The sequence below is a fragment of the Cebus imitator genome, unplaced genomic scaffold (genome assembly GCF_001604975.1).
Source record: "Cebus imitator isolate Cc_AM_T3 unplaced genomic scaffold, Cebus_imitator-1.0 Scaffold79, whole genome shotgun sequence".
Taxonomy (NCBI): domain Eukaryota; kingdom Metazoa; phylum Chordata; class Mammalia; order Primates; family Cebidae; genus Cebus; species Cebus imitator.
Window position 1 is genome coordinate 1862250 of NW_016107394.1, and position 26690 is coordinate 1888939.

The 26690-nt window shown below is 42.2% G+C and overlaps 1 protein-coding gene across 3 annotated transcripts in view; it reads left to right on the plus strand.

Moving 5' to 3' along the window:
* The window catches only part of RNF121 (ring finger protein 121), a 70257-nt gene that overhangs the window by 39339 nt on the left and 4228 nt on the right, over window positions 1-26690 (plus strand). For all 3 annotated transcript variants that reach the window (XM_017532886.1, XM_037740087.1, XM_037740086.1), the window contains 3 exons: window positions 15163-15317; window positions 19207-19314; window positions 23627-23747. In XM_017532886.1, the coding sequence (XP_017388375.1) occupies window positions 15163-15317; window positions 19207-19314; window positions 23627-23747 (384 nt within the window). The remainder of the gene's footprint in view (window positions 1-15162; window positions 15318-19206; window positions 19315-23626; window positions 23748-26690) is intronic.

Below are 26690 nucleotides of genomic sequence, written 5' to 3' on the forward strand. Positions count from 1 at the left end.
GGTGGAGTTCTGCTCTGTCGCCCACGCTAGAGAACAGTGGCACACTCTCAGCTCACTGCAACCTCTTCCTCTCAGGTTCAAGCGATTGTCCTGCCTCAGCCTCCCAAATAGCTGGGGTTACAGGCTTCTGCCACCATGTCCAGCTAACTTCTTGTATTTTAGTAGAGACAGGATTTCACCATGTTGGCCAGGCTGATCTCGAACTCTTGACCTCAGGTGATCCACCGCCTTGGCCTCCCAAAGTGCTGGAATTACAGGTGTGAACCAACGTCCCTGGCCCAATTTATGGTCAATCTGTTGGTTAAATACTCTATTGTTTGCTATTCTATTTGGATGCTTTTCCTTCTTGCTATTCCTGATTTTCCATCCTGGTTCATCTAAAATTCTTCTGCCTGCCTCCGTATATTCTAGGTAATAGCCATAGCTACTAATTTTATAATTCTTGTGGACCTCTCACTCTCAAATCTGCTGTAGGTAAAAGATCAGTTCTAGAGAAGAGAAGCAGAACATAAACATAGTTGGGGCATTACCATCTATGTAATTACATAGACATAATCAATTAACACTAGCATTTATTGAGTACTATTTATTTGTTCAGTCAGTAGATACTAGTTGATCCTTTCTAGTCCCAAGCTGGGGCTGTGCTCAGTTATATTGTTTCTTTTGTGGAGAAACCACTTTGAAAAACAGTTTCAAACTGTTTTTAAATTAAACTCCCTATGATCTGGGAGTTTAATTCCTAGATACATGCCAAGAGAAGATTTTGGTATATCCTCCTAGGATTTTTCTTTTCTTTTTCTTTTTTTTTTTCTTTGAGACAAGTGTTGCTCTGTTGCCTAGGCTGGAGTACAGTGGCGGTGGCACGATCTTGGCTCACTGCAACCTACGTGTCCTGGATTCAAGTGATTCTTTGCCTCAGCCTCCCAAGTAGCTGACATTGCAGGTGCCCACCACCATGCCCAACTTATTTTCTTTTTGGAACAGAGTTTTGCTCTTGTTGCCCAGGCTGGAGTGTAATGGCGCAATCTTGGCCCACTGCATCCTCTGCCTCCCAGGTCCAAATGATTCTCCTGCCTTAGCCTCCCTAATAGCTGGGATTACAGGCATATGCAACCACACTCAGCTAATTTTTTAATATTTTTTTTAGTAGAGGTGGAGTTTTACCATGTTGGTCAGGCTGGTCTTGAACTCCTGACATCAGGTGATCTACCTGCCTTGGCCTCCTAAAGTGCTGGGATTACAGGTGTGAGCCACCATGCCCAGCCCCTCTTAGGATTTTTCATAGTAACACTATTTGTAATAGCAAAAACTTGGAAATGACAATACCCACGTAAAGGTGAATGGATAAGTTGTGATATATTCACATAGTGGAATATAACATATAAAATAATATGTATGACATACTTATAAAAATAATATGAATATAAATAACTCTAGCTACAAATAATGGTAAAGATGAAGCTGAGCAGTATAATATTGAGTGAAAAAGATAAGCCCTAGAAGACCATTTATAAATTGACACTTTTTATAGAAAGGTAAAAACAATGGAAACCAAGTGGTATGTTTTCTTTTTTTTTTTTTGTGGCCAATTAAAAAATATAAACGGTATGTTTTAAAATTATGTATATATTGATAAAACCATATTTTACTTTATTTTGAGACAGAGTCTTTCTCTGTCACCCAGTCTGGAGTGTGGCAGCCTCAACCTCCTAGGCTCTGTTGATCCTCCCACCTTAGCCTCCCAAGTAATTGGGACCACAGGTGTGCACCACCCATGCCTGGCTAATTAAATAAATTTTTTTTTTCTAGAAATGGGGGTCTTCCTGTGTTGACCAGACTAGTCTCAAACTCCTGGGCTTAGGCAATCCTCCCGCCTTGGCCTTCCATAGTGTTGGGATTACAGGCATGAGCCACCATGCCATGCTTTTAAACCATATTTTAAAAAGCAAGGGAGTAGAATCAAGATTCCAGATAATGCTAACCTTGTATGGAAGAAAGACTGCAGGATAGGATAGAGAAGAGCACATAGCTAGATATAAGTAATTTTAGATGTTTCACATCTTAGGTTCATTTGTGGTTTCAGTATTTATCATGTTATTAAATAATTAATGTAAAAAGTAAAGAAATTATGTCATGTGGTGCAGGATGGATGAACCTTGAAGAAATGCTAAGTGGAATAAGCTGGTCACGAAGAGACCAATATGATTCCACTTATATGAGATATCTAAAGTCAAATTCATAGAAACAGAAAGTAGAATGATGTCTAGGTGGTAGGGAGAATTAGGGACTGTGGCTTGACAGGTATATAGTTTCCATTTTACAAGACAAAAAAGTTCTGGAGATCTGTTATTACAAAATAGTAACAGACAATAATACATAACACTATTGAACTGTACTCAAAAATGGATAAAATGGAAAAGTTTTTGGGTTTTGAAACCGCAAAAGTAGTTTTGGTTAACATAGTGGTTCACACCGCTAATCTCAGCACTTTGGGAGGCTAAGGTGGGAGGATCACTTGATCCCAGGAGTTCCAGACCAGCTTGGGCTATGCAGGGAGACACCATTTCTATTAAAAACTTAAAGAATTAGCTGAGCATGTTGGTGTACACCTGTAATGCCAGCTACTTGGGAGGCTGAGGTGGGAAGATTGCTTGAGCCCAGGAGTTTAAGGCTTCAGTAAACCATGATCATGTCACTGCACTCCAGCCTGGGTGAAAAGTGAGACTTTATTGTTTTAAAAAAGACAAAATAATAATAACTTTAAAAAATTAAAAGTGGTCCATGCGTGGACTAATGATGAGAATGTTCATTAACCAAAGATTTTTGTATTATGTATTTTTTTTATCTACATAAAGTTCAAAAATAAAGCAAAAAAGCAAGCAACTACCAAGATAGGGACTTACCTTAAGACGTACTATAAGAATACACAAACAAGGCCGGGCGCGGTGGCTCACGCCTGTAATCCCAGCACTTTGGGAGGCCGAGGCGGGTAGATCACGAGGTCAAGAGATCGAGACCATCCTGGTCAACATGGTGAAACCCCGTCTCTACTAAAAATACAAAAAATTAGCTGGGCATGGTGGCGCGTGCCTGTAATCCCAGCTACTCAGGAGGCTGAGGCAGGAGAATTGCCTGAACCCAGGAGGCGGAGGTTGCGGTGAGCTGAGATCGCGCCATTGCACTCCAGCCTGGGTAACAAGAGCGAAACTCCGTCTCAAAAAAAAAAAAAGAATACACAAACAGACCAATGGAACAAAATGCAGGTCTCAGAGACAGATGGAAATTTAATATACAATAAAGGTGTAACCACCAGTCAATAAGAAGTTTAAGTAGTTCATTGTTAAGTAGATTAGTTGAGAAAGCTGGCTCACCATATGGAGAAACATTAAAACTAGATTTGTACATAATACTAAATACAAAGGGGACTCAAGATAAAGACCTGATTTTGAAAGGTAAAGTTATGAAACTAATTTTTAAAATATAAGCAGGCTGGGCGTGGTGGCTCATGCCCATAATCCCAGTACTTTGAGAGGCTGAGGCAGGTGGATCACTTGAGTCCATGAGTTCAAGACTAGCTTGGGCAACATGGCCAAACCCCATCTCTATAAAAAATACAAAAATTAGCCAGATGTGGTGGTGCATGCCTGTAGTTCCAGCTACTCAGGAGGCTCAGGTGGGAGGATCACCTGAGCCCAAGAGTTTGAGGTTGCAGTGAGCTGAAATCATGCCACTGCACTACAGTCTGGGTGACAGATGAGATCCTGTCTCAAAATAAATAAATAAATAAATAAATAAATGAAAAATTTAAAAACTAAAAATATAAGCAAGTAAGAAAGATTTTATAAATTTGATTACATTTACAAATTAAAGATTTCTGTTCTGTAAAAGATGCCATAGGCAGAGTTAACTGAATGGAGAAGAGATGAGTAATGATTCACAGTGACAGTAGATTAATATCTATCCAGAGAAACTCCTACAAATCAATAGAAGAGAGCAACTCCAATGGTAAAATAGGCCAGGGATATGAACAGATTTACAGGAGGGGAAGCCCAAAAGGCCATTAAGCATGAAAAGAGATGCTCAGAGTCATTAGTAATTAGTAATTAGAGAAATGCACGTAAAAATATGAGATACTTTACATGGTGGCTTGTGCCTGTAATTACAGCACTTTAGCAAAAGCTAGAAAGCTGAATAGTGTTAAGTGTTAGCAAGGATCAGAGGCTGTAGGAGCTTTTCTGTACTTTCTTGTGGACATGAAGACTGGTACAGGCGTTGTAGACAGCAGCATGGCATTGCTGAGTCAGAGGGAATATACACATACCTTGTGACACATTCTAAGGGGACATGTAAAAGGGTGTTCACTGAAGTGTTAATTATGGCTAAACATTGAGGAGTTGGAGGCAATCTGGATATCTATCTCTGATGAAGCAAATAGGTAAAATGTGATGGAAGCGTATTGTGAAATTGTTTTACAGTTAAAAGCAATACATTAAGTACCTGTAGGAACTTGGGAGGACCTTAAAAGCATAGTGCTGAGTGGAAAAAGTAAGAAACAAAGATATATAACACAGTGCCAATTAATGAAAATACAAGCAGAGAAAGCAAAAAACAGTTTGTATGAACAGGTACAAACAAAAATTACATGTGAAACACATTAGAATGTCTATGGGGTGAGGAATAGTAATAAAAGAGAATCAGGAAGACTCCTCAGAGAATGTTGTGTAAAGGAGAGGCACTGGGATTGTTGTTGAGTAGTAGAAACATGAACTGTTTGAGATTAGCCATCAGAGCTTTCAAAAAAATGTCTCTTATGGTATGCCAAGAAATGATGGAATTAATTGATAAGGCTCAGCTCTGTTTCTAACTGAATGAAACTTTTTGTTCTTCACTAGTATAAGTTGGTGGTGCAGTCTTTTAGTGGGTACCCATGACCCCTGAGTGGAAAAACACTAGCTCTGTTCTCCTAGACCAAGGTTTCTCAACAGAGAAACTATTGGCATTTGAGGCCAGATAATTCTTTGTTTTTGGGAGGGTGTCCTGTATATTATAGGATGTTTAATAGCATCCCTACCCTCTATTCATTAGATGCTACTGGCACCCTTCTCCACTTGTAACAACCAGATGTCTCCAGACATTGCCAAATGTCCCCTGGGAAACAGTCACCCTGATGAGAAACACTGTCCTAGGCTCTAGGACCTAGAGCAACATGGATGTTGCCAGCTATGAGACTGATGATGAGCAGGTATGCCAGCTCACTGAAAGGTATCAAATTTCTGTCCATAACTTAGAAGCTCAAGTCCAACCTTCACATTAAGAGAAATGTAGGCTGGGCATAGTGGCTCATGCCTGTAATTGCAGCACTTTGGGAGACTAGAGTAGAAGGATAGCTTGAGCCCAGGAGTTTGAGACCAGCCTGGGCAACACAGTGAGACCCATCTCTTAAAAAAAATAAAAAAATTACCTGGGTGTGGTAGTGTGTGCCTGTAGTCCCAGCTACTTAAGAGGCTGAGATGGGAGGATCACTTGAGCCTGGGAGGTTGAGGCTGCAGTGGGCTGCGATTGTGCCACTGCATTCCAGCCTCGGCAATAGAGTGAGACCCTGTCTCAAAAACAAAAAACGGGGTGGGGCATGGTGGCTCATACCCGTAATCCCAGCAGTTTGGGAGGCTGAGGCAGGTGGATCCTTGAGGTCAGGAGATTGAGATCATCCTGGCTAACGCCATGAAACCCTGTCTCTACTAAAAATACAAAACAATTAGTTGGGCATGGTGGTGGGCGTCTGTAGTCCCAGCTACTCAGGAGGCTGAGGCAGGAGAATTGCTTGAACCAGGGAGGCGGAGGTTGCAGTGAGCCGAGATCATGCCACTGCACTACAGTCTGGGAGGCAGAGCAAGACTCCGTCTGAGAAAAAAAAAGAAACCCCAGGCCGGGCGCGGTGGCTCACACCTGTAATCCCAGCACTTTGGGAGGCCCAGGTGGGCGGATCACCTCAGGTCAGGAGTTCGAGATCAGCCTGGCCAACATGGTGAAAGCCAGGCATGCTGGTGTGTGCCTGTAATCCCAGCTAGTAGGGAGGCTGAGGCAGGAGAATTGCTTGAACCCGGGAGCCGGGGGTTGCAGTGAGCCGAGATCACGCCATTGCACTCCTGCCTGGGTAACAAGAGCGAAACTCCATCTCAAAAAAACAAACAAAAAAACCTCCCAAAACAAAAGCCCTACTTACAAGGAAGAGGCCAAAGAAATAAAAGAAAGTTAAAAGAGGAAGAAATATAAAATTTAAAACAAAATTTTTTAAAATACAAAAAACAGGCCGGGTGTGGTGGGGCATGCCTGTAATCCTAGCACTTTTGGAGGCCAAGGCAGGCGGATCACCTGAGGTCAGGAGTTCGAGACCAGCCTGACCAACATGGAGAAACCCCCATCTCTACCAAAAATATAAAATTAGCCGGGTGTGGTGGCACATGCCTGTAATCCCAGCTACTCATGAGGTTGAGGCAAGAGAATCACTTGAACCCCGGAGGCGGAGGTTGTGGTGAGCTGAGATCGCACCATGGCACTCCAACCTGGGCAACAAGAGTTAAACTCCATCTCAAAACAAAACAAAACAAAACCATCTTGTTTGGGGTAAGAGACCATATCTAAATTTTAGATACTGTTCTTTTCAATTCTAGCAGTAATAATAATACTTCAGATTACTTGTAGTTTAAATTTGTTGATGATTTAAAAAATACTCCACCTACTCTGTTATAGCACTTATACTGAATTGTAGTTGTTTGTTTCTCCTCAGTAGACTTGAGTTTTTGTTATTTACTCTCTCACTGGAACCTTATAACAGCTCTGTAAGGTACTCAGGTTAGGTATTTATCTCCATTTTTCAGATTAGTAAACCAGGGTGCAGAATCCTGAAGTGATTTGCTGGGAACACATGACCATTAAATTGGAGAGTTGAACCTAAAACCAAAATCCGATTCTTGGTTAAGTGCTGTTTCTGTAGGTTTCTCTCAAAGGCTTTAGGAAATTTTTGTCAGTTTCTGCTATAGTCATTTCTGGTTTTAACCCTCCTCAGTTTCCTTATTTAACAACTTGCCCAAGTCCTTTCCTGGGATCTCAGGTACTTTCTCAACCTGCTAAGTCTCTTCATCATCTTGCCTCCCCAGCCTCTCCAGATTTCCCCACAAACTCAGTGAATGATGATTGGGAGGCAGCTTAAGAGACAGAAGATCTGGATTGGGAACCTAGCCCAAACCAGATGTGCCTTTTGGCTTCTGCATAGCTCAGTTTTCATCATCTGTTCAGCGTCTAACATTACTCTTTAGCTCCCTCAGGGATGTTAGGGGAAGGGATAAGTTTATGCCCAGAAAAGTATCTATCCTATTTTTCAAGTTCTCCAGGGAGAAGCTTTCATCATCTCTGTCTACTACCAAATATAGTATCTCTTCAAACCTCTACCTCCTGAACTGCTTTCCCTCCTGGAACTGGTGAGTGGCAAAATCTCCTACCTAGAAATCTTTAAAGTACTGTAGATTTTTCTTGAACCAAGATATTAAGAGGATTACTAGAATGTGGAATTAGAGAATTCTGACTAAGATAGTAAGGGGTTGTAATTCACTTTCTATGAGAAAGAAAAACTTCTATCCTCAGAATATTATAAAAACTTGTAGCTGTGATATTTATGTTGGCCTCCTTTGAGTCTCATCTACCTCTTTAGGTTCATTTCTTTCTCACCCTTCCCTCAAATACTGGTTGTCTTTTCTCAAGTGTACCATGTCTCCTCATCCTGGAACTCATCATGATGCCTTTTTCTATCTGGACCTATTAGGCCATCAAGACAGAGATCAAAAGATGCTTCTTTCAGGCAGCCTTCCTTGGTTTCTCTACTTTGAATGGAGTGCCTCTCCTCTATACTTTCTTGGTCACCAGCCCTCCCTCCATTATAGCACCTAATTGTGCTTATTTGTTACTCCTCAGTAGACTTAAGTTCTTCAGGAGATTTCTCAGTCATTAGCATGATGACCAGTAAGTGCTCAGTAAATATTAAATTACTGCTTGACTGACTCTTGCTTGGAGTAGAAAAGATGGGAAAGAAGACATAGTTCTAGGTATTAGAAGAGTAGTCATAAGAAACATATAGTAAATTTACTTTATGCTCCTCTAAAAGATAAGAGTTGGACCAGAGACAGAAGGGACACAAAGGCAGATTTTTCAGGCCAGCATCAGGAAAGAGCTGCTGGCAAATATATTCACACTGGAATGACCTGCCTTATGTGGTAAGGATGACTGTAGGTGCGATAGGAGGGAAACTCCTCCAACCGTGTTTCTGCCTTCTGGAATATCTAGTAATGTGTAGTGTCTTACCACGTCACAGAAACGACACTGAATATATCTGTTTATTGGGCCTCTGGATGAGTCTTCAGATATCAGTTATCTGAAGCCTTCCTATAGTCTTCTCCAGGCTTAATATCCTGGTATCTTCAGCTGTTATGTGATTTGGTTTCCAGACTCTTTATAATCCTAACTGCTTTCTTATGGGCTGCTGTCTTCTGGCCATGCTTACTGTTAGTGTTCTTTGTATAGTGTGGCCCCAGGCCCTGATCCCAGGGTCGGAGGGTTGCTTTAACAGAGCAGAGAACAGTAGACCTGCTGCCTCTTCCATTCTGGGTATGTTCTTAGTTAAGCAGGGTTATCTTGGCTATGTTGGCAGCAGTCCTGTTGACATATATTCCCTGGCAATTTGTGGTCAACTGAAACCCCTAAATCTGTTTGATGTGAGCTACTATTAAGCCATTCCTTCCCCATCCTATACATGGGTAGTTAGGTTTCATCTTGTCGTTTTGATTCTTCATTTCAGCTTATTAGCTCATAGAATGTTAGGGCTAAAAGAACCCTAGAAATAAACTTTATTCATTTGATCTTACATCTTCTGTTTTCTATATTTGCTGCATCCCTTTTTCTTGTGAACAAGCTTTGTGTTGTCCACAGTTTGCAAGTTCTTTGTGTTTTCTTCCAAATCCTATATGAAAATATTGAAAACATGGAACATGTCCCAGAAACCTACCTCCAGTTGACTGCAATGTATTTGTCAGCATATTTTCAAGTTGATTGTTCTGTTAGCTGTAGGTCTCTGCCTTTATTTTACTACTTGGGCTCATAGTTTCATTACATCCACAGTGTTGCTTTTCAGCCAGGTGCGGTGGGTGGGTGAGCCCTAGCTTACAACAGGAGGAGGTGCAGAGGTGGTAAGGTGAGAATCCTGAAAGTCAAAAGTGCTAGGCATCTGTGGATTGGCAAGGCACCTGATGCATAGGGAAGATATGAACTGTTTTCATGAATTCTAGTTTCTCTGAGGTGAAAGGGATCTGGAGGTTGTCTTATTAGAAATAATTGTCCCGTAGTGTTGATTCTGTCTCTACCAACACACTTTCCACTGATAGTCCCAGCTCTCAGTTAAGAGGCAATCCATTTAAATATGGGCTAGCTCTTACTGTTAGCATCTAACACGGTCATCTCAACTGTTGTAGCCTTGTGGAGAGATAAGTGGGATATCGCTGTTCTTATCTCCCACATCAGAGAAGCTGGGATTGTCCTTCAGTATATGTTTGCTGAATGAATCAATGAATTAATTTTAGGCTAGTCTTCAACTTTGTATTTGCACATTCAGGGAAAGAAAGAAGGATAATGGCTTTGTGTTTCTCCTTCCACCTGGCCAAACCCAAACCTCCTTTAGAATCATCCAGAGTTCTGCCTCTTCCAGGAAGTTTTCCTGACAGCTTCTGCCACATCTTTCTCTGAATTCCCATGTCAGTACATGATGCTTTGTACTGGCCACCTAATTCATGTGTTCATATTGCATTAGCCAAGTTCTAGAAGAGATGTTAGGGCCAAGGCTTTCATGCTTTCCACAGCGTCAGGCACAAGTGTTTGAGCAAATTAATGGACCAAATGTGTCTCATAAGTGTTGCCACGAGATGGCACCAGAGGCCCTGCAATTGTTCTACGTAACTTTTAGCCCTTTATTGCCGTTTATATGTCTTCCTTAAGGAAGTTTAAATTTATTTACCAAGCAAAATGACAATAAATACTACAGTAGAAACTGAAAAAAAATGTGTTTTTTTTTTTTTTTTTTTTTTTTTTAAAGTGAGGTTTTTTTTTTTTTTTTTTTTTTTTTTTTAAAGGCGGGGTTTCGCCATGTTGCCCAGGCTGGTCTTGAGCTCCTGGGCTCCAGCGATCCGTCTGCCTTAGCCTCCCAAAGTGCTGGAATTACAGGAGTGAGCCATCATGCCCAGCCTATAGTAGAAACTTTAAACCAAATAAAGAAACCAGGTAGCTTCCCCTTTTATCACGTGGTAGACTGTTCTGTTCACTCAGCCCCTCTGCCTTGACCCTCCTCAGGACCTGGGCCCTCCAACCAGCAGCGGCTTTCTAGGCCCCGCGCAGAAGTTGACTTTCACTCCCTAATGGAGGGGGCCTGGAGACCTGAAAATGGCCTCAAATCCTTAGTTTGTGTTTTCTGATAATTTATTTTTCCTAGAAAGGACAATTAAACATTAATAAGAAATTGCTTATAACCTCATAGCTTTTCATGTCAGTTATTTTGGTTGCCTCATTCTGGTCTTTGCCCCTTTGTATGTGTGACTTTATGCAATTTTTAATCATGCAAAGTCATAATAAGAGCTCTCATTTACTGAGCACTTATGAATTATGTACCACACTTGTTTTATATATATTACTTCCATTTAAATATAAGAACTATTGTGTCAAATGCCTATGTTTACTACACTATTTATAATAAGTGCTGACATTATTAGGTACTAAGTGCTTTCCATGCCTAAACTCATTTAACCCATACAACCTTATGAGAGTAGATACTGTTAAACCCCATTTTACTGTAGTTTAGAGAACTGAAGCTTATCAGAGTTAAGAGATCTGCCTAAGGTAACACAGTAAAGAGCTGTATCAGGATTCATATTTAGACAGCTTTAATTTTAAAATTTCTGATCATTTCAGTGTATCATTTCATTGTATTCATTATTTAATGATTTCTGTTTAGACTTCTAGAAATGGTCTGAAGGCTAATAGAATCATTAAAATTAGAGTTTGATTTAGATCTTTTTCCTGCAGCTAACCTGGTATCTCCTAGAGGACTAGAGGTCATGTATTTTTGTTTGTTTGTTTGTGTTTTGAGATGGGGTCTTGCACTGTAGCCCAGGCTGGAGTGCAGTGGCGCGATCTCAGCTCACTGCAGCCTCTACCTCAAGCAATTCTCCTACCTCAGCCTCCCAAGTAGCTGGGATTACAGACACAAGCCACCATGCCCAGCTAATTTTTGTATTTTTTAGTAGAGACGGGGTTTCACCATGTTGGCCAGTCTGGTCTTGAACTCCTGACCTTGTGATCCGCCCGCCTCAGCCTCCCAAAGTGCTGGGATTACAGGCATGAGCCACCGTGCCTGGCCGAGGTCATGCTTATTTCTGCATTCCTTTCTCATTAAATGCAAAATAAACACTTGATGGTTGAATGAGTGAACACTGTCTCTGTTGTCCTAGGAAGTCTGGGATGCAGGGCTGGTTGATAGAAGCTTAGTCTGTTAGAACTTGAAGGGGTTTGAGAAATCAAGCCAGTCCCTTCCTCCAAGGAAGGAGGGAGGACCTCCTTAGGGTGACCCAGTGAGTTGGTGGCAGAATAGAACTAGAACCCAGGTCTGCTGGGCTTCCACTTTGCCATCTGGTTTCAGAAAGGCTAATCCTGTCTTAAAGTCCTTTCTTTCCCCTCTTCTCCCTTTCTCTCTCTCCTCTTATTCTCTGTCTCTTCTCTCTTATACATAGTCTCTTTCTCTCGATGTGATGATGTAGCTTTACGATGTACTTGATGTGTATCTCCAGATGTAGTTTTTTCGTCATAAAATTTCAAGCCTGAGAGCTACAAAACGAAGCAAGATTTTTCATTCCTGATGCCCAGACTTACTCCTAATTGTATCTTTGTCCAACTCAGAATAGAATCCAGGATCTCTCCTCACCCAAAATGTACAGAGCTATAGCTCATATAGAGAAAATTAACTTGATTTCAGATTCTTCCTCAAAACATGCTATGGATGATTGGTGGGGAGTGGGAAACAGGCTTTTAGAGCAGGCTGGTTGTCTTAATGCAACAGCCAAGTTTTTGAAAAGCTGGCGGGAAACCAGGAATTTCTATTATTTTTTTTTTTTCTCAGAGAGAACAAATGTGACCAGACTATGTGATTTAATTTTTCTCTGGGCCTGTTTTGTAAACAGCCCCTTGAGCCTGTTAAAGCAAAGAGCTTGAAAACCAAAAATCTTCCAGCCCTTCTTTCCATATACCACCCTTTTAGTTTCATCAGTTAGGTTGCCTTTTCCCCTAGTTGGAATAATCTGCAGTTGGTTTGTTGTAATGTCTTTTCCTGGAGCTCCTAGTGTCCCCCAGAAAATGGCACCTGGGGCATTGTTTGGGTAGCGATTTGTTAGTACATCCTCGTGCTTCCACACTTTTTATGTAAGGTCAGACTATTTTAGAATGCTTCATTCAGATGGTCAGTTGTGGGTTCCTCTGCAGTGAATTGTTACTGAGACTTCATGGTTCATGGAATAGAAGCCAATATGACCTTAGGTACACAGAATGGGAATGTCTAAAGCAAAGTGGTTCTGCTTACCATTTTCTCTGTTCTCTTCTCACTGTTTCTTTTTCTTTTTTTTTTTAATCTGTAAAACAACACTAAAAAAACTAAGGCTTTTTTTTTTTTTTTAAGGCACTAAGTGCTTTCCATGCCTAAACTCATTTAACCCATACAACCTTATGAGAGTAGATACTGTTAACCCCATTTTACCGTAGTTTAGAGAACTGAAGCTTATCCGAGTTAAGCGATTTGCCTAAGGTAACACAATCAATAGCTGTATCAGGATTCGTATTTAGACAGCTTTAATTCTAAAATTTCTGATCAGAGTGAGACGGAGTCTCACTGACATGAAAAGTCATAACTGACATATGAGAAGTGATGATGTTATAAGCAATTTTTGTTTTTGTATAACACACAGCACAGCCTGGAAGCAATTTCTTATTAATGTTTAATTGTCCCTTCTAGGAAAAATAAATTATCAGAAAACACAAACCAAGGATTTGAGGCCATTTTCAGGTCCCCAGGCCCTGTGTTAGGGAGACTAACAAAGTCTCACTCTGTCTCTCAGCCTGGAGTGCAGTGGCACGGTCTCTGCTTGCTGCAACCTCTGCCTCCCAGATTCAAGCGATTCTCCTGCCTCAGCCTCACAAGTAGCTGGAATTATGGGCACCTGCCACCATGCCCAGCTATTTTTGTATTTTTAGTAGAGACAGGGTTTTCCCATGTTGGCCAGGCCGGTCTTGAACTCCTGACCTTAGGCGATCCACCTGCCTTGGCCTTCCAAAGTGCTGGGATTACAGGCACGAACCACCACGCCTGGCCATCTAAGGCTTTTTCTTGTCACAGAAAAGTCTATAAGAGAATGGTAGCTACGGATGACTAAACACTAAAACGAAGCTCTAAGCTGCACTACCTATTATGGTAGCCACCAGTCCCATGTAGCTACTGGCCACTTGAAATGCAGCTAGTCTATTGTAAATCTGAAATACATACTTGATTTCAAAGCTTTAGTACCAAAACAAGTAAACCATTTCATAAATAATTTTAATCTTGAATACATATTGAGATATTTTGTGTATATTGGGATAGAATATATTATTGAAATGAAAATGTTTCTTTTTACCTTTTTAAAAATGTAACTAGAAGTTTTAAACTATGTATATGACTTGCATATTTCAGTTGTTCAGCACTGGTCTAGAAATTGCTAAGAGTAAATACTTCCTTAGTTTACTATTGTACACCAGGAAACTGGCTGCTCTTTTCCTCCTATCTCTCTCTTTTATCAAAAAGTATTCTTTCATTTTGTTTGATGGCATCAGGAAGAAAACTGCCATTACGTATTATGTGCTATCTTTTTTTATATCTGCTACTCACTGGAGAAGGGTGACATCTAGTGACAGAAGGGTGGTTGGGGGGGGAGTGAGGAGGCATTGGAGAGAAGGCTGGTGATGACTCCAAACTTCTTGGAGTTAGAATTGTTTTATGCCTTTGAAAAACTTCAGCCAACAAGTCTGAGGGAAGGTTCTGAAGGAGGGAAAGTAAAATAGGCTCTCTTTAAACTAGAAATGCGCCTCTCTCTGAGAGAGTCCTACTCTAGTTTTACTTTCCTCTTATTTATCCAAATTTATTGAGGACATATTATGTGCCAACAGTTTTCTAGTGCAGAGGAAATGGGAATATGGCCTAGTCACTGCCCACAAGGAGCTTACATACAGTAGGAGAATGAATTCAAGCCCAACCTCTAGGTAAAGCACTGTAATGATGGTAGAAAAGAAAATGTGTTGGGAACACTAGAAAGCACTTTCTGCCTAGAAAGGAGACTGAAGGTTTCATGTGTCTTGGATGTGATATTGTCAGGCAGAAAGGCAGGTGGGAAGGATGTTTTAGTCTGATGGGGACAACCTGACTTAAAGTCCTGGGGAGAGTGGTAGGTGGCCCTTGAAATAGTAAGTTGGGGCCACATTATGGGAGATTTGACAGCCTGGCTAAGAATGTTGGATTCTCTCTACTAAAAATATAATAATTAGCCGGGCGTGGTGGCTGAGGCAAGAGAATTACTTGAACCTGGGAGGCAGAAGTTCAGTGAGCCGAGATGACACTATTGCACCCCAGCCTGGGTGACAGAGTGAAGACTCTCTGTCTCAAAAAAAAGAATGTTGGATCCTATCCTGTATGCAGAGGACTGTTCAAGGGTTTTAAGCAGCAGAGAAATGACATGGTCAAAATTTAATGTTCAGGATATCACTCTGGCACTCCTCAAAAGGATAGACACTAAATGCAGGGAGACGAACAAAGCTCATTGCAGTTAGCCAAGTGGTAGCAAGAGCAAGAAATACGTGAGTGAGGGATAAAAGAGAGGAGTCAAATATAGTCCTAGGTTTCTGACTTGGATCACTAGTGGAGTTGCCTTTATCCAAAATTGGAAGTACAGGAGAGAGGATCAAGCTAAAATAGAAAACAAGCTGCATTCAGGACTGTGGACAGAGCTGCAGGGGGACCTGGCTAGAGCTGAAGTGCTTGTGTTTGTGTTTCAGATGGTGACCCTCTTTCAGATGTGGGTTGTTCCCGTCTATTTCACAGTGAAGCTACACTGGTGGAGGTTCCTAGTGATCTGGATCTTATTCTCTGCTGTCACAGCCTTTGTTACCTTCCGAGCCACACGGAAACCTCTAGTACAGACAACCCCAAGGTGAGAGTTTAGGTAGTGGGAAGAACCTAGGTTTTCTGAAGCTAATGTGTTGGAATGCATGGGAGGAGCATAGGTTTAGACTGAAAAAACTCCTGGTTTTGCCTGTCAAAATTATTTGGCATGGGGCCCCTCTAGAACAAGGTGATTGGGAGACCTCCCCTCCCCTATTCATCGATTAAAAACCCCAAATATTTCTGCATAGCTTTATGGTTTCAAGGTCTCTTTATATTAAAGGCAAACAAAAATAAGCAAATCATGGTGATTATTGTGGTCTCATTTTAAATGTTTTCCTCTGTGAACTCTTCTCTGTTCTTTAAATGAGATTTTCCGTTATATTCTCTCATATTGCACAATAGTTTTCCTTCATAGAACTTACTGCAATTTAAATACTGTTTTGAGTATCTATCTCCCTCACTAAACTCTGACTCTGAGATCAGGAACCATGTCCATTTTGCTTGTCACTGTATATCCACACCCTACCATGGGACTTGGCACATAGTAGCCTACTCTATGAATTTTTATTGAATGAATGAATCTCAACAAATTTATAATTTTCCAATAAACAATACTTCCTGAGTCACAAAGCAGCCACTGCTTGTATAATTATTTTATCCAAATACATTTCTCATTTGATCCTCCCAACCAGCTTGTGAGGTAATTTAATATCTGTACTCAACGGAAAAAGAGATTTTCTCATTCATTCAAATAAACACCTACTATGTGCCAGGCCCTGTGCTGAGCGCTGGGCATACAGAACTGGATAAGGCATGGTCCCTGCCCTCAAGGAGTGCTGTGTTTAATGGAGGAGATGGATGAGAAAGCTCCTGTTGCAGTGCACTTGGTAAGTGCTATGACAGAGGTGTGCATAGAGAGAGAGCCTGACTGGCCAGCCTCAAAGTTGAGATCACTTGATCCAAAGTCTTTCAAATTGCAAATTGCGCTTCTTCCTATTCTTCTTATGTTCTACTTTCCTGCAAGCCTTTCTCTGGCCTTCTGAATTTCATTGTATAAGGTGAGTGAAGTAGGGTATCTAGAAGTTCCTCTCTGGCTTTGGTAGTTTACTTTAAGGGGCATTGTGGAAGATACAGGATGTGGAACCGGATGAATGTGGATTGGAACTTCTATCCCTGCCACTTGTTCGCTGCATGACCTTACCTTTCTGAGCCTTGAATTCTTCATCCCTAAAAAGGGGACAATAATTGCTACCTCACATAGGGTGATATGAAGAAAAAGTGCAGTAGAACATGTTAAGAGTCACCAAGAACGCCACAAACAGTGCCAACTTCTAGCTAAAATGACTGAAAATATGTCTTTAATATGGAGGATTTTTATAATAGTAACTACTAACTTTTTTTCTGAGACAGGGTCTCACTCACCCTGTCACCCAGACTAGAGTATAGTTCATTGCAACCTCTGGCTCCCAGGCTCAAGTGATTCTCCTGCCTCAGCCTCCTGAGTAGCTGGGATTACAGGTGTGTGCCACCACACCCGGCTTTTTTTTTGTTTGTTTGTTTTGTTTTGTATTTTTAGTAGAGATGGGGTTTCACCATGTTGGCCAGGCTGGTCTTAAACTCCTGACCTCAAGTGATCCGCCTGCCTCTGCCTCCCAAAGTACTGGAATTACAGGTGTGAACCACCACACCTTGCCCTGTAACTAACATTTGATAGTGCTTTACAATTTCAAAGCACTTTTAAAAAATAACAGACGGGGTTGCACTCTGTCGCCCAGGCTAGAGTGTAGTGGCATGATCACAACTCACTGCAGCCTCGTCCTCCTCAGCTCAACCAATTCTCCCATCTCAGTCTCTGGAGTAGCTGGAACTACAGGCATGCTCAAGATAAAAAATTGCCTTGCCTAGCTAATTTTTTAGTTTTTGTAGAGTCAGGGTCTCACCAAATTTCCTAGGCTGGTCTTGAACTCCTGAGCTCAAGCAGTCTTCTCACCTCAGCCTCTCAAAGTGTTGAGATTCCAGGCTGAGCCACTGTGCCTGCAATCAAAGCCTTTTCATAAACATCCTTATTTATGCATGCAGCATTTAATGAACATGTGTTATATATACCAGGAAATGGGCCCTGTACAATCCAGTAAAAAAGGTATCGGGGGTTTTCCCCTGTTTTACAAAGGAAATAATCTCTCTTGTCTCAAAGAGGTAATTTGACTTACCTGAGGTTACCCAGCTACTAAAACCTCACTTAATCCGGCCGGGCGCAGTGGCTCACACCTGTAATCCCAGCACTTTGGGAGGCCAAGGCGGGTGGATCACGAGGTCAAGAGATCGAGACCATCCTGGCCAACATGGTGAAACCCCATCTCTACTAAAAATACAAAAATTAGCTGGGTGTGGTGGTGCACGCCTGTAGTCCCAGCTACTCGGGAGGCTGAGGCAGGAGAATTGCTTGAACCCAGGAGGCAGAGGTTGCAGTGAGCCAAGATTGTGCCACTGCACTCCAGTCTGGCGCCTGGCGACGGAGTGGGACTCTGTCTCAAAAAAAAAACAAACCCTCACTTAATCCATATTAAGAGTTGTTTGACCTAAAATTTTATGTCTTTTTCACTGTGTCTCTCTCCTTTATGATCAGTGCAAACCCTGGAGAATGGAGCTGTGTGTGTTTTTCAAGACAACACTAGAAAGAAGATGTTTGACGTCTTTCCCTAGCCTGAGAAACCACCACCGCCTGCCTGGCCATAGCAAGGAGGCACAGGCAGGGAAGGACCTTGACCTTCTTCCCTAGGGTTCAGCAGGATTGGTAGTAACCTAGTTAGCTCTCAGGAACCACACAGGCTTGTGCGGTTTATTCAAGCAAATTGCTAAATTGTTCATTAGCTCCCGTCAAAGACAGAATAGTGGCTCCTGATATCAGGGACCCACCCTTGAAGCATTTAAAAGGCTCTGGTTTGGCCAAACACCAGTGGTTTTTGCCTGTAATCCCAGCACTTTGGGAGGCTGAGGGTGGGAGGATTCCTTGAGCCTAGGAGTTTGAGACCAGCCTGGGCAACATTGCAAGACACTGTGTCTAGCCAAAAAAAAAAAAAAAGGCCCTGGTTCATTCAGGAAACCATCTTTCTTTCTGAGTCTAGCTGGGGTCCACCAGTTAGATTGTACACTGTTCTTCATTGGTTCCTAGGGCGCACTATTCCTTCTTCAGGGTCATAGCCTGATCCCACTTTACCAGCACCACACACTTACATCCAACTCAAAGGTACTTCCTAAGTGCCTTTCCCTTCTCCTCCAGAAGAAATTCGTTTCAGAAGAAAATTTATTAGACATCACTTCTTTCATTTTTGGCCTGTGGATGGGAACAAAGCTATATTCAGACTAACCAGGCCCAGGTACAAAAAGCTTGTAGCTCATTCTGCCTCTGATTCATCTCTTGAATTCTGTTTCAAAACAACTAGCCTTCCCTGCCTGTTATCTTCTGAGCATAGCTGTGTTTAATAGTTTTTACTTTAATATGTCTGTAATATGGAGGATTTTTATAATAGTAACTATTAACTTTTTTTCTGAGACAGGGTGTCACTCTAATATGTCTGTAATATGGAGGATTTTTATAATAGTAACTACTAACTTTTTTTCTGAGACATTTGAGGTAACATAGCTGTCTAAGGTCAGCTGTGTTCCTTCTTTGAGGCGAAAACTTCCTTTTTAGGGATCTTTTCCTTGGTCTGAGACCATGAAAATACAAAGGACTAGTTCTTGAGTATTTGGAGGCATTTCTGCAAATTAAGGGAGTGGTTCAAGCTTTGGATAGTAACCAGAGTTGCTCATTAAGTCCTGAGCAAAGAGCCTGGTGTCCCCATTGATGTGAGAATAAAGGATTCTGGTGATCCAGTGACCACTGAGGCAAGAGTCTCTGTGTCAGCTGCACTAACTTTCTCTTCTTTCTTCAGGTTGGTTTATAAGTGGTTCCTGCTAATCTATAAAATCAGCTATGCCACTGGCATCATTGGCTACATGGCTGTCATGTTTACCCTCTTTGGTCTTAACCTACTATTCAAGTGAGTACCCTTTGCTTTTGTTTTTGCTGGAGTTTGGGGAGGAGTGACTTTTGAGATGTACCTCTTGCCGCAAGTTGTGGTATTAACAGGAGGGACATAACATCCAGGATGGGAGACTTGGGTACTGTGGGGGATGGGAGAGGACAGGCTCTCCATGATTTGTGCTGGCAAAACACAAAGAATGTTTTAATATATACAAAGTCAGAGTCCTGAATCATGTTATATTTTCCAAGGTTTTACATTTTAGTGGAAAAGTCTAGTAACCAATGTAAGCATAATAATTATTATAACCAGCTATCCATAATTCTATCACCTTCACAGAGCTGTTTTTTTGGTCTGTGTGTACTCTTTATTTGCAACATCCACTCTGCATGAATGGCCTTATGTTCAACTAGGCCAGGGGTTGGCAAACTGTGCCCTCTGAGCCAAATCAGCCCACAACCTGTTATTATAAAATGAAGTTTTACTGGAACATAGTCATGCCCATTCATTTATATATTGCCTATGGCTGTTTTTCCCTAAAACAGCAGAGTTGAATAGTTGTGATAAAGATTATATGGGCTACAAAACCTAAAATAGTTACCATCTGGCCCTTTATGGGAAAAGATTGCTGACTCTTGCGCTAGGCCATCAACCTACATGACCATGTCGGTTGTCCTACATACAGCTAGCAACAGATTGACTTAGGATACAAAACAAAAAAATACAGGAGGGCAGTGTCTGCAAGTCTTCACAGTAAACTCAGAGCTTAGGTGTGAGGGAATGAGACCACACAGGTGGGTATGGAAGCCACCCTGGCCTAGGACCCCCATTCCCCCAGGAACACATCCAGTTTCAAGAATGTCCCAGTCCAGAGGCATTGTACTAATCACAGGTCATAAGCAGTGTTGTCTGTAATATAGCTGACATTTGACAAGATTTCTACGGAAACAGTTCTAGAAAGTTAACCCATCGATGTTAAGTCCTGTTTCATTGTTGGGCACTTAGGTGGTTTTCAATTTAGTACTATCACAGATAACACTGCTCTGTTGCTTCCTAAGGGTACATTCCTAGGAGTGGAATTCTGGCTGCTGCTTCAGTTGTCATAAGCCTTCCAAAAGACCTCTGTTAGTTTACAAGTCCTACCACCCTGAATTGAGTTGGATGCTAAGAAGTCCTGAGCTCAAGGCCGGGTGCGGTGGCTCATGCCTGTAATCCCAGCACTTTGGGAGGCCGAGGCGGGTGGATCACGAGGTCAAGAGATCGAGATCATCCTGGTCAAAATGGTGAAACCCCGTCTCTACTAAAAAACATTAGCTGGGCATGGTGGCGCATGCCTGTAATCCCAGCTACTCAGGAGGCTGAGGCAGGAGAATTGCCTGAACCCAGGAGGCGGAGGTTGCGGTGAGCCGAGATCGCGCCATTGCACTCCAGCCTGGGTAACAAGAGCGAAACTCCGACTCAAAAAAAAAAAAAAAAGAAGTCCTGAGCTCAGAGACTGGAGTGTACAGTGAGTCAGTGAGGCAGATGAAGGTGGAAATATGATTTCCTGGATGAAGTACTGGTGGCTGTGGGCTGTGGATCACAAGGAGTCCTAAGCCTAGGACAGTACACTGAAGCTAGAGATGTAGGATTCAAATTTAAGATGATGAATGGGATGATCACTGGCCTCTTCCCCGAGCTTAGTTATATTGTAGGCGGGAGTCTCTTAAAGGAGCTTATTTTAGGACATTTAAAAATAAATTCTGGGCTGGGCTTGGTGGCTAATGCCTGTAATCCCAGCACTTCGGGAGGCTGAGGAAGGCGAGTCACGAGGTCAGGAGATTGAGACCAGCCTGGCCAACATGGTGAAACCCCGTTTCTACTAAAATACAAAAAATTAACTGGACGTGGTGGTGGCATGTGCCTGTAGTCCCAGCTACTTGGGAGGCTGAAGCTGGGGAATCACTTGAATCCGGGCAGCGGAGGTTGCAATGAGCTGAGATTGTGCCACTGCGCACCCCCTGGGCAATGCAGCGACTCTGATTCAGGGAATAGAAAAATCCTGGCCAGGTGCAGTGGCTCTTGCCTGTAATCCCAGCTGTTAGGAAGGCTGAGGCAGGAGGATTGCTTGAGGCCTGGCTTTCAAGACTAGCTGGGCAACATAGTGAGGCCCTCAACTCTTAAAAAAAAAGAAAATTAGCTGGGTGTAGTGGTGTGCACCTGTATCCCCACCTACTCAGGAGGCTGAGGTGGGAGGTTTGCTTGAGCCCAGAAGTCCAAGGCTGTGGTGAGCTATGATCATGCCACTGCACTCCAGCCCAGGTGACAAAGGGAGACCCTCATCTTGAAAAAAAATAAAAATAAATAAATCCTATTTTATATAGTGAGAGCACACCTATGAAATTCTTTCTTCCAGGGGTAGTATAGGCTGAAAGAATAAACAGCCTCCTGAACGGTTTAGTGGAATTCATCACTGTAGAGGCTTACACATCTTGTCAAAGAAAATAGATATTTCCTGGTAACTCTCTAACCTGTATGGTTAAAAAATAAAAGTAAAATTAAGATTCTGCATTATGGTTTTTTTTTGTTTTTGTTTTGAGATGGAGCCTTTCTTTGTCGCCCAGGCTAGAGTGCAGTGGCGAGATCTTGGCTCATTGCAACTTCTGCCTCCCAAGAGCAAGTTCAAACGAATCTCCTGTCTTGGCCTCCTAAATAGCTGGGACTACAGGCGTGTGCCACCACACTGGCTAATTTTTGTGTTTTTAGTAGAGATGGGGTTTCACCATGTTGACCAGGCTGGTTTTGAACTCCTGACCTCAGGAGATCCACCTGCCTTGGCCTCCCACAAGTGTTGGGATTACAGGCATGAGCCATCACACCTGGCCTCTGCATTATGTTTTATAGATAATTCTTCTGTAATTACAGTTTCTTTTTTTCATTTTGAGACAGAGTGTCGCTACGTCACCAGGCACCAGGCTGGAGTGCAGTGGCGCAATCTCGGCTCACTTTAACCTCCGCCTCCCAGGGTCAAGCAATTCTCCTGTCTCAGCCTCCCGAGTAGCTGGGACTACAGGCGTGCACCACCACACCCAGCTAATTTTTGTATTTTTAGTAGAGACGGGGTTTCACCATGTTGGCCAGGATGGTCTCGATCTCTTGACCTTGTGATCCACCCGCCTTGGCCTCCCAAAGTGCTGGGATTACAGGCCACCACTCCCGGCTGCAGTTTCTTTTTACTTGCCTAAACTGCACAAAGAGGAAAACAGAATTGTGCTACTGATCAAATTAATTGGTGCAAGATCAGTGATTTCTAGTGAATTAAATATTCAAGGTTCATAAGCAAATGCAACTTTGCATATAAACATAACTTCAGGGAAATACGTACAGTTCTTTTTACAAATATTTTAACAAAGATAATTTTCTATAACAAAGATTTATAGACTCAAGGTTGCAAATTATTGGTCCTTGGAATTATTAAAACAAACCTTCTAATATTATAGGCAAGATCTTTATCCTTCTTGTTAAATAGATTTGGACCAAAATTTAACTTTGATGATATGATATAGAATATTTATATTATGTAGCTTATAATTTTATAGTAACTGCTATGTATTAATAAATATTTACTAATTTTATCTTTTTTTTTCTAAGCCTGTGTTTGACAAGCTGTTTCTGTAAAGGTTCAAATAGTAAATATTTTAGGCCTTATGGGACAATAGGCAAAATCTAGGGTATTATGTAAGTACTTACATAACAAGAGACAAAACTCCTACCCTGTCCCACCCTGCTTGTCTGGGGAAGGGGCCAGGTTTCAGGTAGTGGGCATGATTTGTCTCAGAAGGAGAGGTATGTCGGCCGCTGGGATAATTTTCACTCTCTGCTTTAGTGATACCCAGATTCTGATGTGCCCTTTCCTCCTTATGGATGGCTCAACTGTTCCAACTTGGGTGACTAGCTGGAGGTGACACAGCTCAGTGAGGCAGCTCACTTAGTGTCTAGCAGTTACCAGCAGTGGAGTCCCCAACATGTAGGTCCCAGTGAGCACAGGTCCTGGGCAGCTGCAAGTCATTGCCACCAGTTAGGGGAGGCAAGGACTAAGAGCAGAGTGAGGAAAAGGGGTAGGAGGGGATACTGTAGCTTTGCCTTTGCGGCCCACAGTGCTGGCCTCCTCAAGAGGTGTTCATGGGCCATATAAAAATAGGCAGCAGACTAGATTTGGTCATAGTTTGCCCACACTTGCTCTAGCCTTTAACCTTCTTGCTTTGGGCCCTGCCTTGTGTGTTCCAGAGTAGTAATCTAAAGAAGTTATGTCTCAGGGCGGGTCTTCCTAGCTCTACTGCTTCCCTTGCAGGATCAAACCAGAAGATGCCATGGACTTTGGCATCTCTCTTCTCTTCTATGGCCTCTACTATGGAGTTCTTGAACGCGACTTTGCAGAAATGTGTGCAGACTACATGGCATCTACCATAGGGGTGAGTTCACCCAAGTTCTTAAATAGTGCTTCTTGACACCGCCAAATTTTTCAAGTTGACATCACTTGTTTAATGGAAGAGAAAGGCAGTAAGGAGTGAGATAAGCCACATAAAATCCTTCAAGGTGTGGGTATGCATGGACATTCCTTCCTTAAAATTTGGAAAGCCACACAGTCATACAAAAGAATAAAACCATGTCCTTTGCAGCAGCATGGCAGCTGGAGGCCTTTATGCTAAGCCAGTTAACGCAGGAACAGAAAACCAAATACCTCATGTCCTCACTTGTAAATGGGAGCTAAACATTGGGTATTCATGGACCTAAGGATGGCAACAGTAGACACTGGGGACTACTAGAGGGGGAGCGAGAGGGGACAAGTGGTTGAAAAACTGTCTGTTGGTTACTGTGCTCACCACCTGGGCAATGGAATCATTCATCCCCCAGACCTCAGCATCACACAGTTATACCCGTGTAACAAACCTGCACGTGTATCCCCTGAATCTAAAATAAAAGTTGAAATTATTTTTTAAAACAAATTTAGAAAGCCAAATCTCAGATGTGCCCTAGAATTATTCTCTTTAGGACCATTATAGGAAAGAGCCACTTTATCCACCAGGAAGTTAACATATAGTAAATACTTTTTTCTTTTTTGAGACAGAGTCTTGCTCTGTCACCCAGGCTGGAGTGCAGTGGCACAATCTTGGCTCACAGCAACCTCCGCCTCCCGGGTTCAAGTGATTCTTCTGCCTCAGCCTCCTGAGTAGTTGGGACTACAGGCACCCACCACCATGCCTGGCTAATTTTTGTATTTTTAGTAGAGATGGGGTTTCACCATACTGGCCAGGCTGGTTTCGAACTCATGGCCTTGTGATCCACCTGCCTTGACCTCCCAAAGTGCTGGGATTGCATGCGTGAGCCACTGTGCTTGTCCCATTCAGTAAATGCTTTTAAATGCCTGCTATGTGCCTAGACACATAGCCATGTGCCAGAATTACAAAAGTGTACAAAAATAAACATGGTTTTTGCCCATATAGGTTACTCTTTCGGTGGTGGAGAGATGGATGTTAAAATAACAAACACGGATAAAAATAAAATTACAACTTGGATAAGCATTATGTAGGGAAGGTGTTCATAATGCTGTAAACACATGTAGTAGTGTCATTTGACCTAGTCTTGGGGCTCAAAGATGGTGTCCTTGACAAAGTGACTGTGGAGCTGACTTGAACAATGAGTCGGAGTTAAGTGGATGAAGTCTTGTCATGGGAGAAAGTATGGGTGTTTTTGAGGAACTAAGACAAGTATGGTTGTATGACCAAGAAGTGTCTAGAGAAGTAGCGACTAGACCAGAAAAAAGCCTATGGGCCAAATTAGATTTGATTTTTATGCTAAAAATACTGGGAGGGGCTGGGCACAGTGGCTCACTTTGGGAAGCCAAGGTAGGCAGGCCGCATGAGCACAGGAGTTCAAGACCAGCCTGAGCAACATAGATGAGACCCCATCTCTACAAAAAAAATGGGAGAAAAAAAAATTAGCTGGGTGTGGTGGCACATGCCTGTGGTCCCAGCTACTTGGGATGCCAAGGTGGGAGGTCACTTAAGCCCAGGAGTTTCGAGGCTGCAGTAGCTTGATCATGCCACCAAACTCCAGCCTGGGCAACAAAGCAAGATGTTGTCTCTAAAAAGTAAATAAATAAAATTCACAAAGTATATAATAATCACGCAAAGGCACAATAAATGGTGCAGCACGAAAGTGCTCAGTCCATATTGGTTATTGTTTTTGCACTGCACAGCGGTAGGAGTTGCTCCTTACAATTTTTGCTTTGTGAACATTTATTCCTTGATTTAACCACAACCACTACAACAACAGCCGCTGTCACTCACTGCTTTACCAAAAATTGGGGGAAGTTGTCATACTTGTTTTATTAATCTTTAACTGTTACGTGTAAAGCTACATATTTCAACTTTTTTTTTTTTTTTTTTTGAGACGGAGTTTCGCTCTTGTTGCCCAGGCTGGAGTGCAATGGCGCGATCTCGGCTCACCGCAACCTCCGCCTCCTGGGTTCAGGCAATTCTCCTGCCTCAGCCTCCTGAGTAGCTGGGATTACAGGCACGCACCACCATGCCCAGCTAATGTTTTGTATTTTTAGTAGAGACGGGGTTTCACTATGTTGACCAGGATGGTCTCGATCTCTTGACCTCGTGATCCACCCGCCTCGGCCTCCCAAAGGGCTGGGATTACAGGCGTGAGCCACCGCGCCCGGCCTCAACTTTTAATATTAAAAGTATTTCGAGTCTTTTTCTAAGAGACAATTTGGTGTCTCTTAAATAGAGGTTTAGTGATGTCTTTGTAGCAGAAATATGACACAGGAACTGAACTCTTGTTTCTATCAGTTAGCCTGTGATAAAATTGGTTTTGTTATATGTTGTTTAACTTAAAATCAGTTTCCAAGGAACTGTCAGTGAAGTTAAATGTGGACATACTTACTGTATTTGAGAAGTATTTTGGAGGTAAGTTGACAGGACTTAGATATAGTTTGGCTTTGAAGACTGAAGGGAAAAATATGAAGGAGATGAAGGTCTCAAAGCTGACATTTGTGATTCAGCAACTGCTTGAATGGCAGTACCTTTCACTGAGATAGGAAATGCAAGAGGAGCAGGTGGCCATCGTGGAGAGATGCTTAAATATGGGGAAATTAACACCAATCCGAGAAATGCAAGAAAGTATTTCTAAGTTTTTTTTTTTTCCAGAATGGAAATATATCTTTGTTGTTTTGCTGTTTATAAAAGTAATATGTTCTCTTTGTAATTATTTAAACAACACAGAAGTACTCCCTGTCTCAGTGTCATCCCCCAAGACCTCACCCCAAGTAGGAATATTTCCATCACCTTGGGTAACTTTAATCGAGTGCTGTTTAAGGCCAGTGACTTGTTTCTCAGTATCATGGG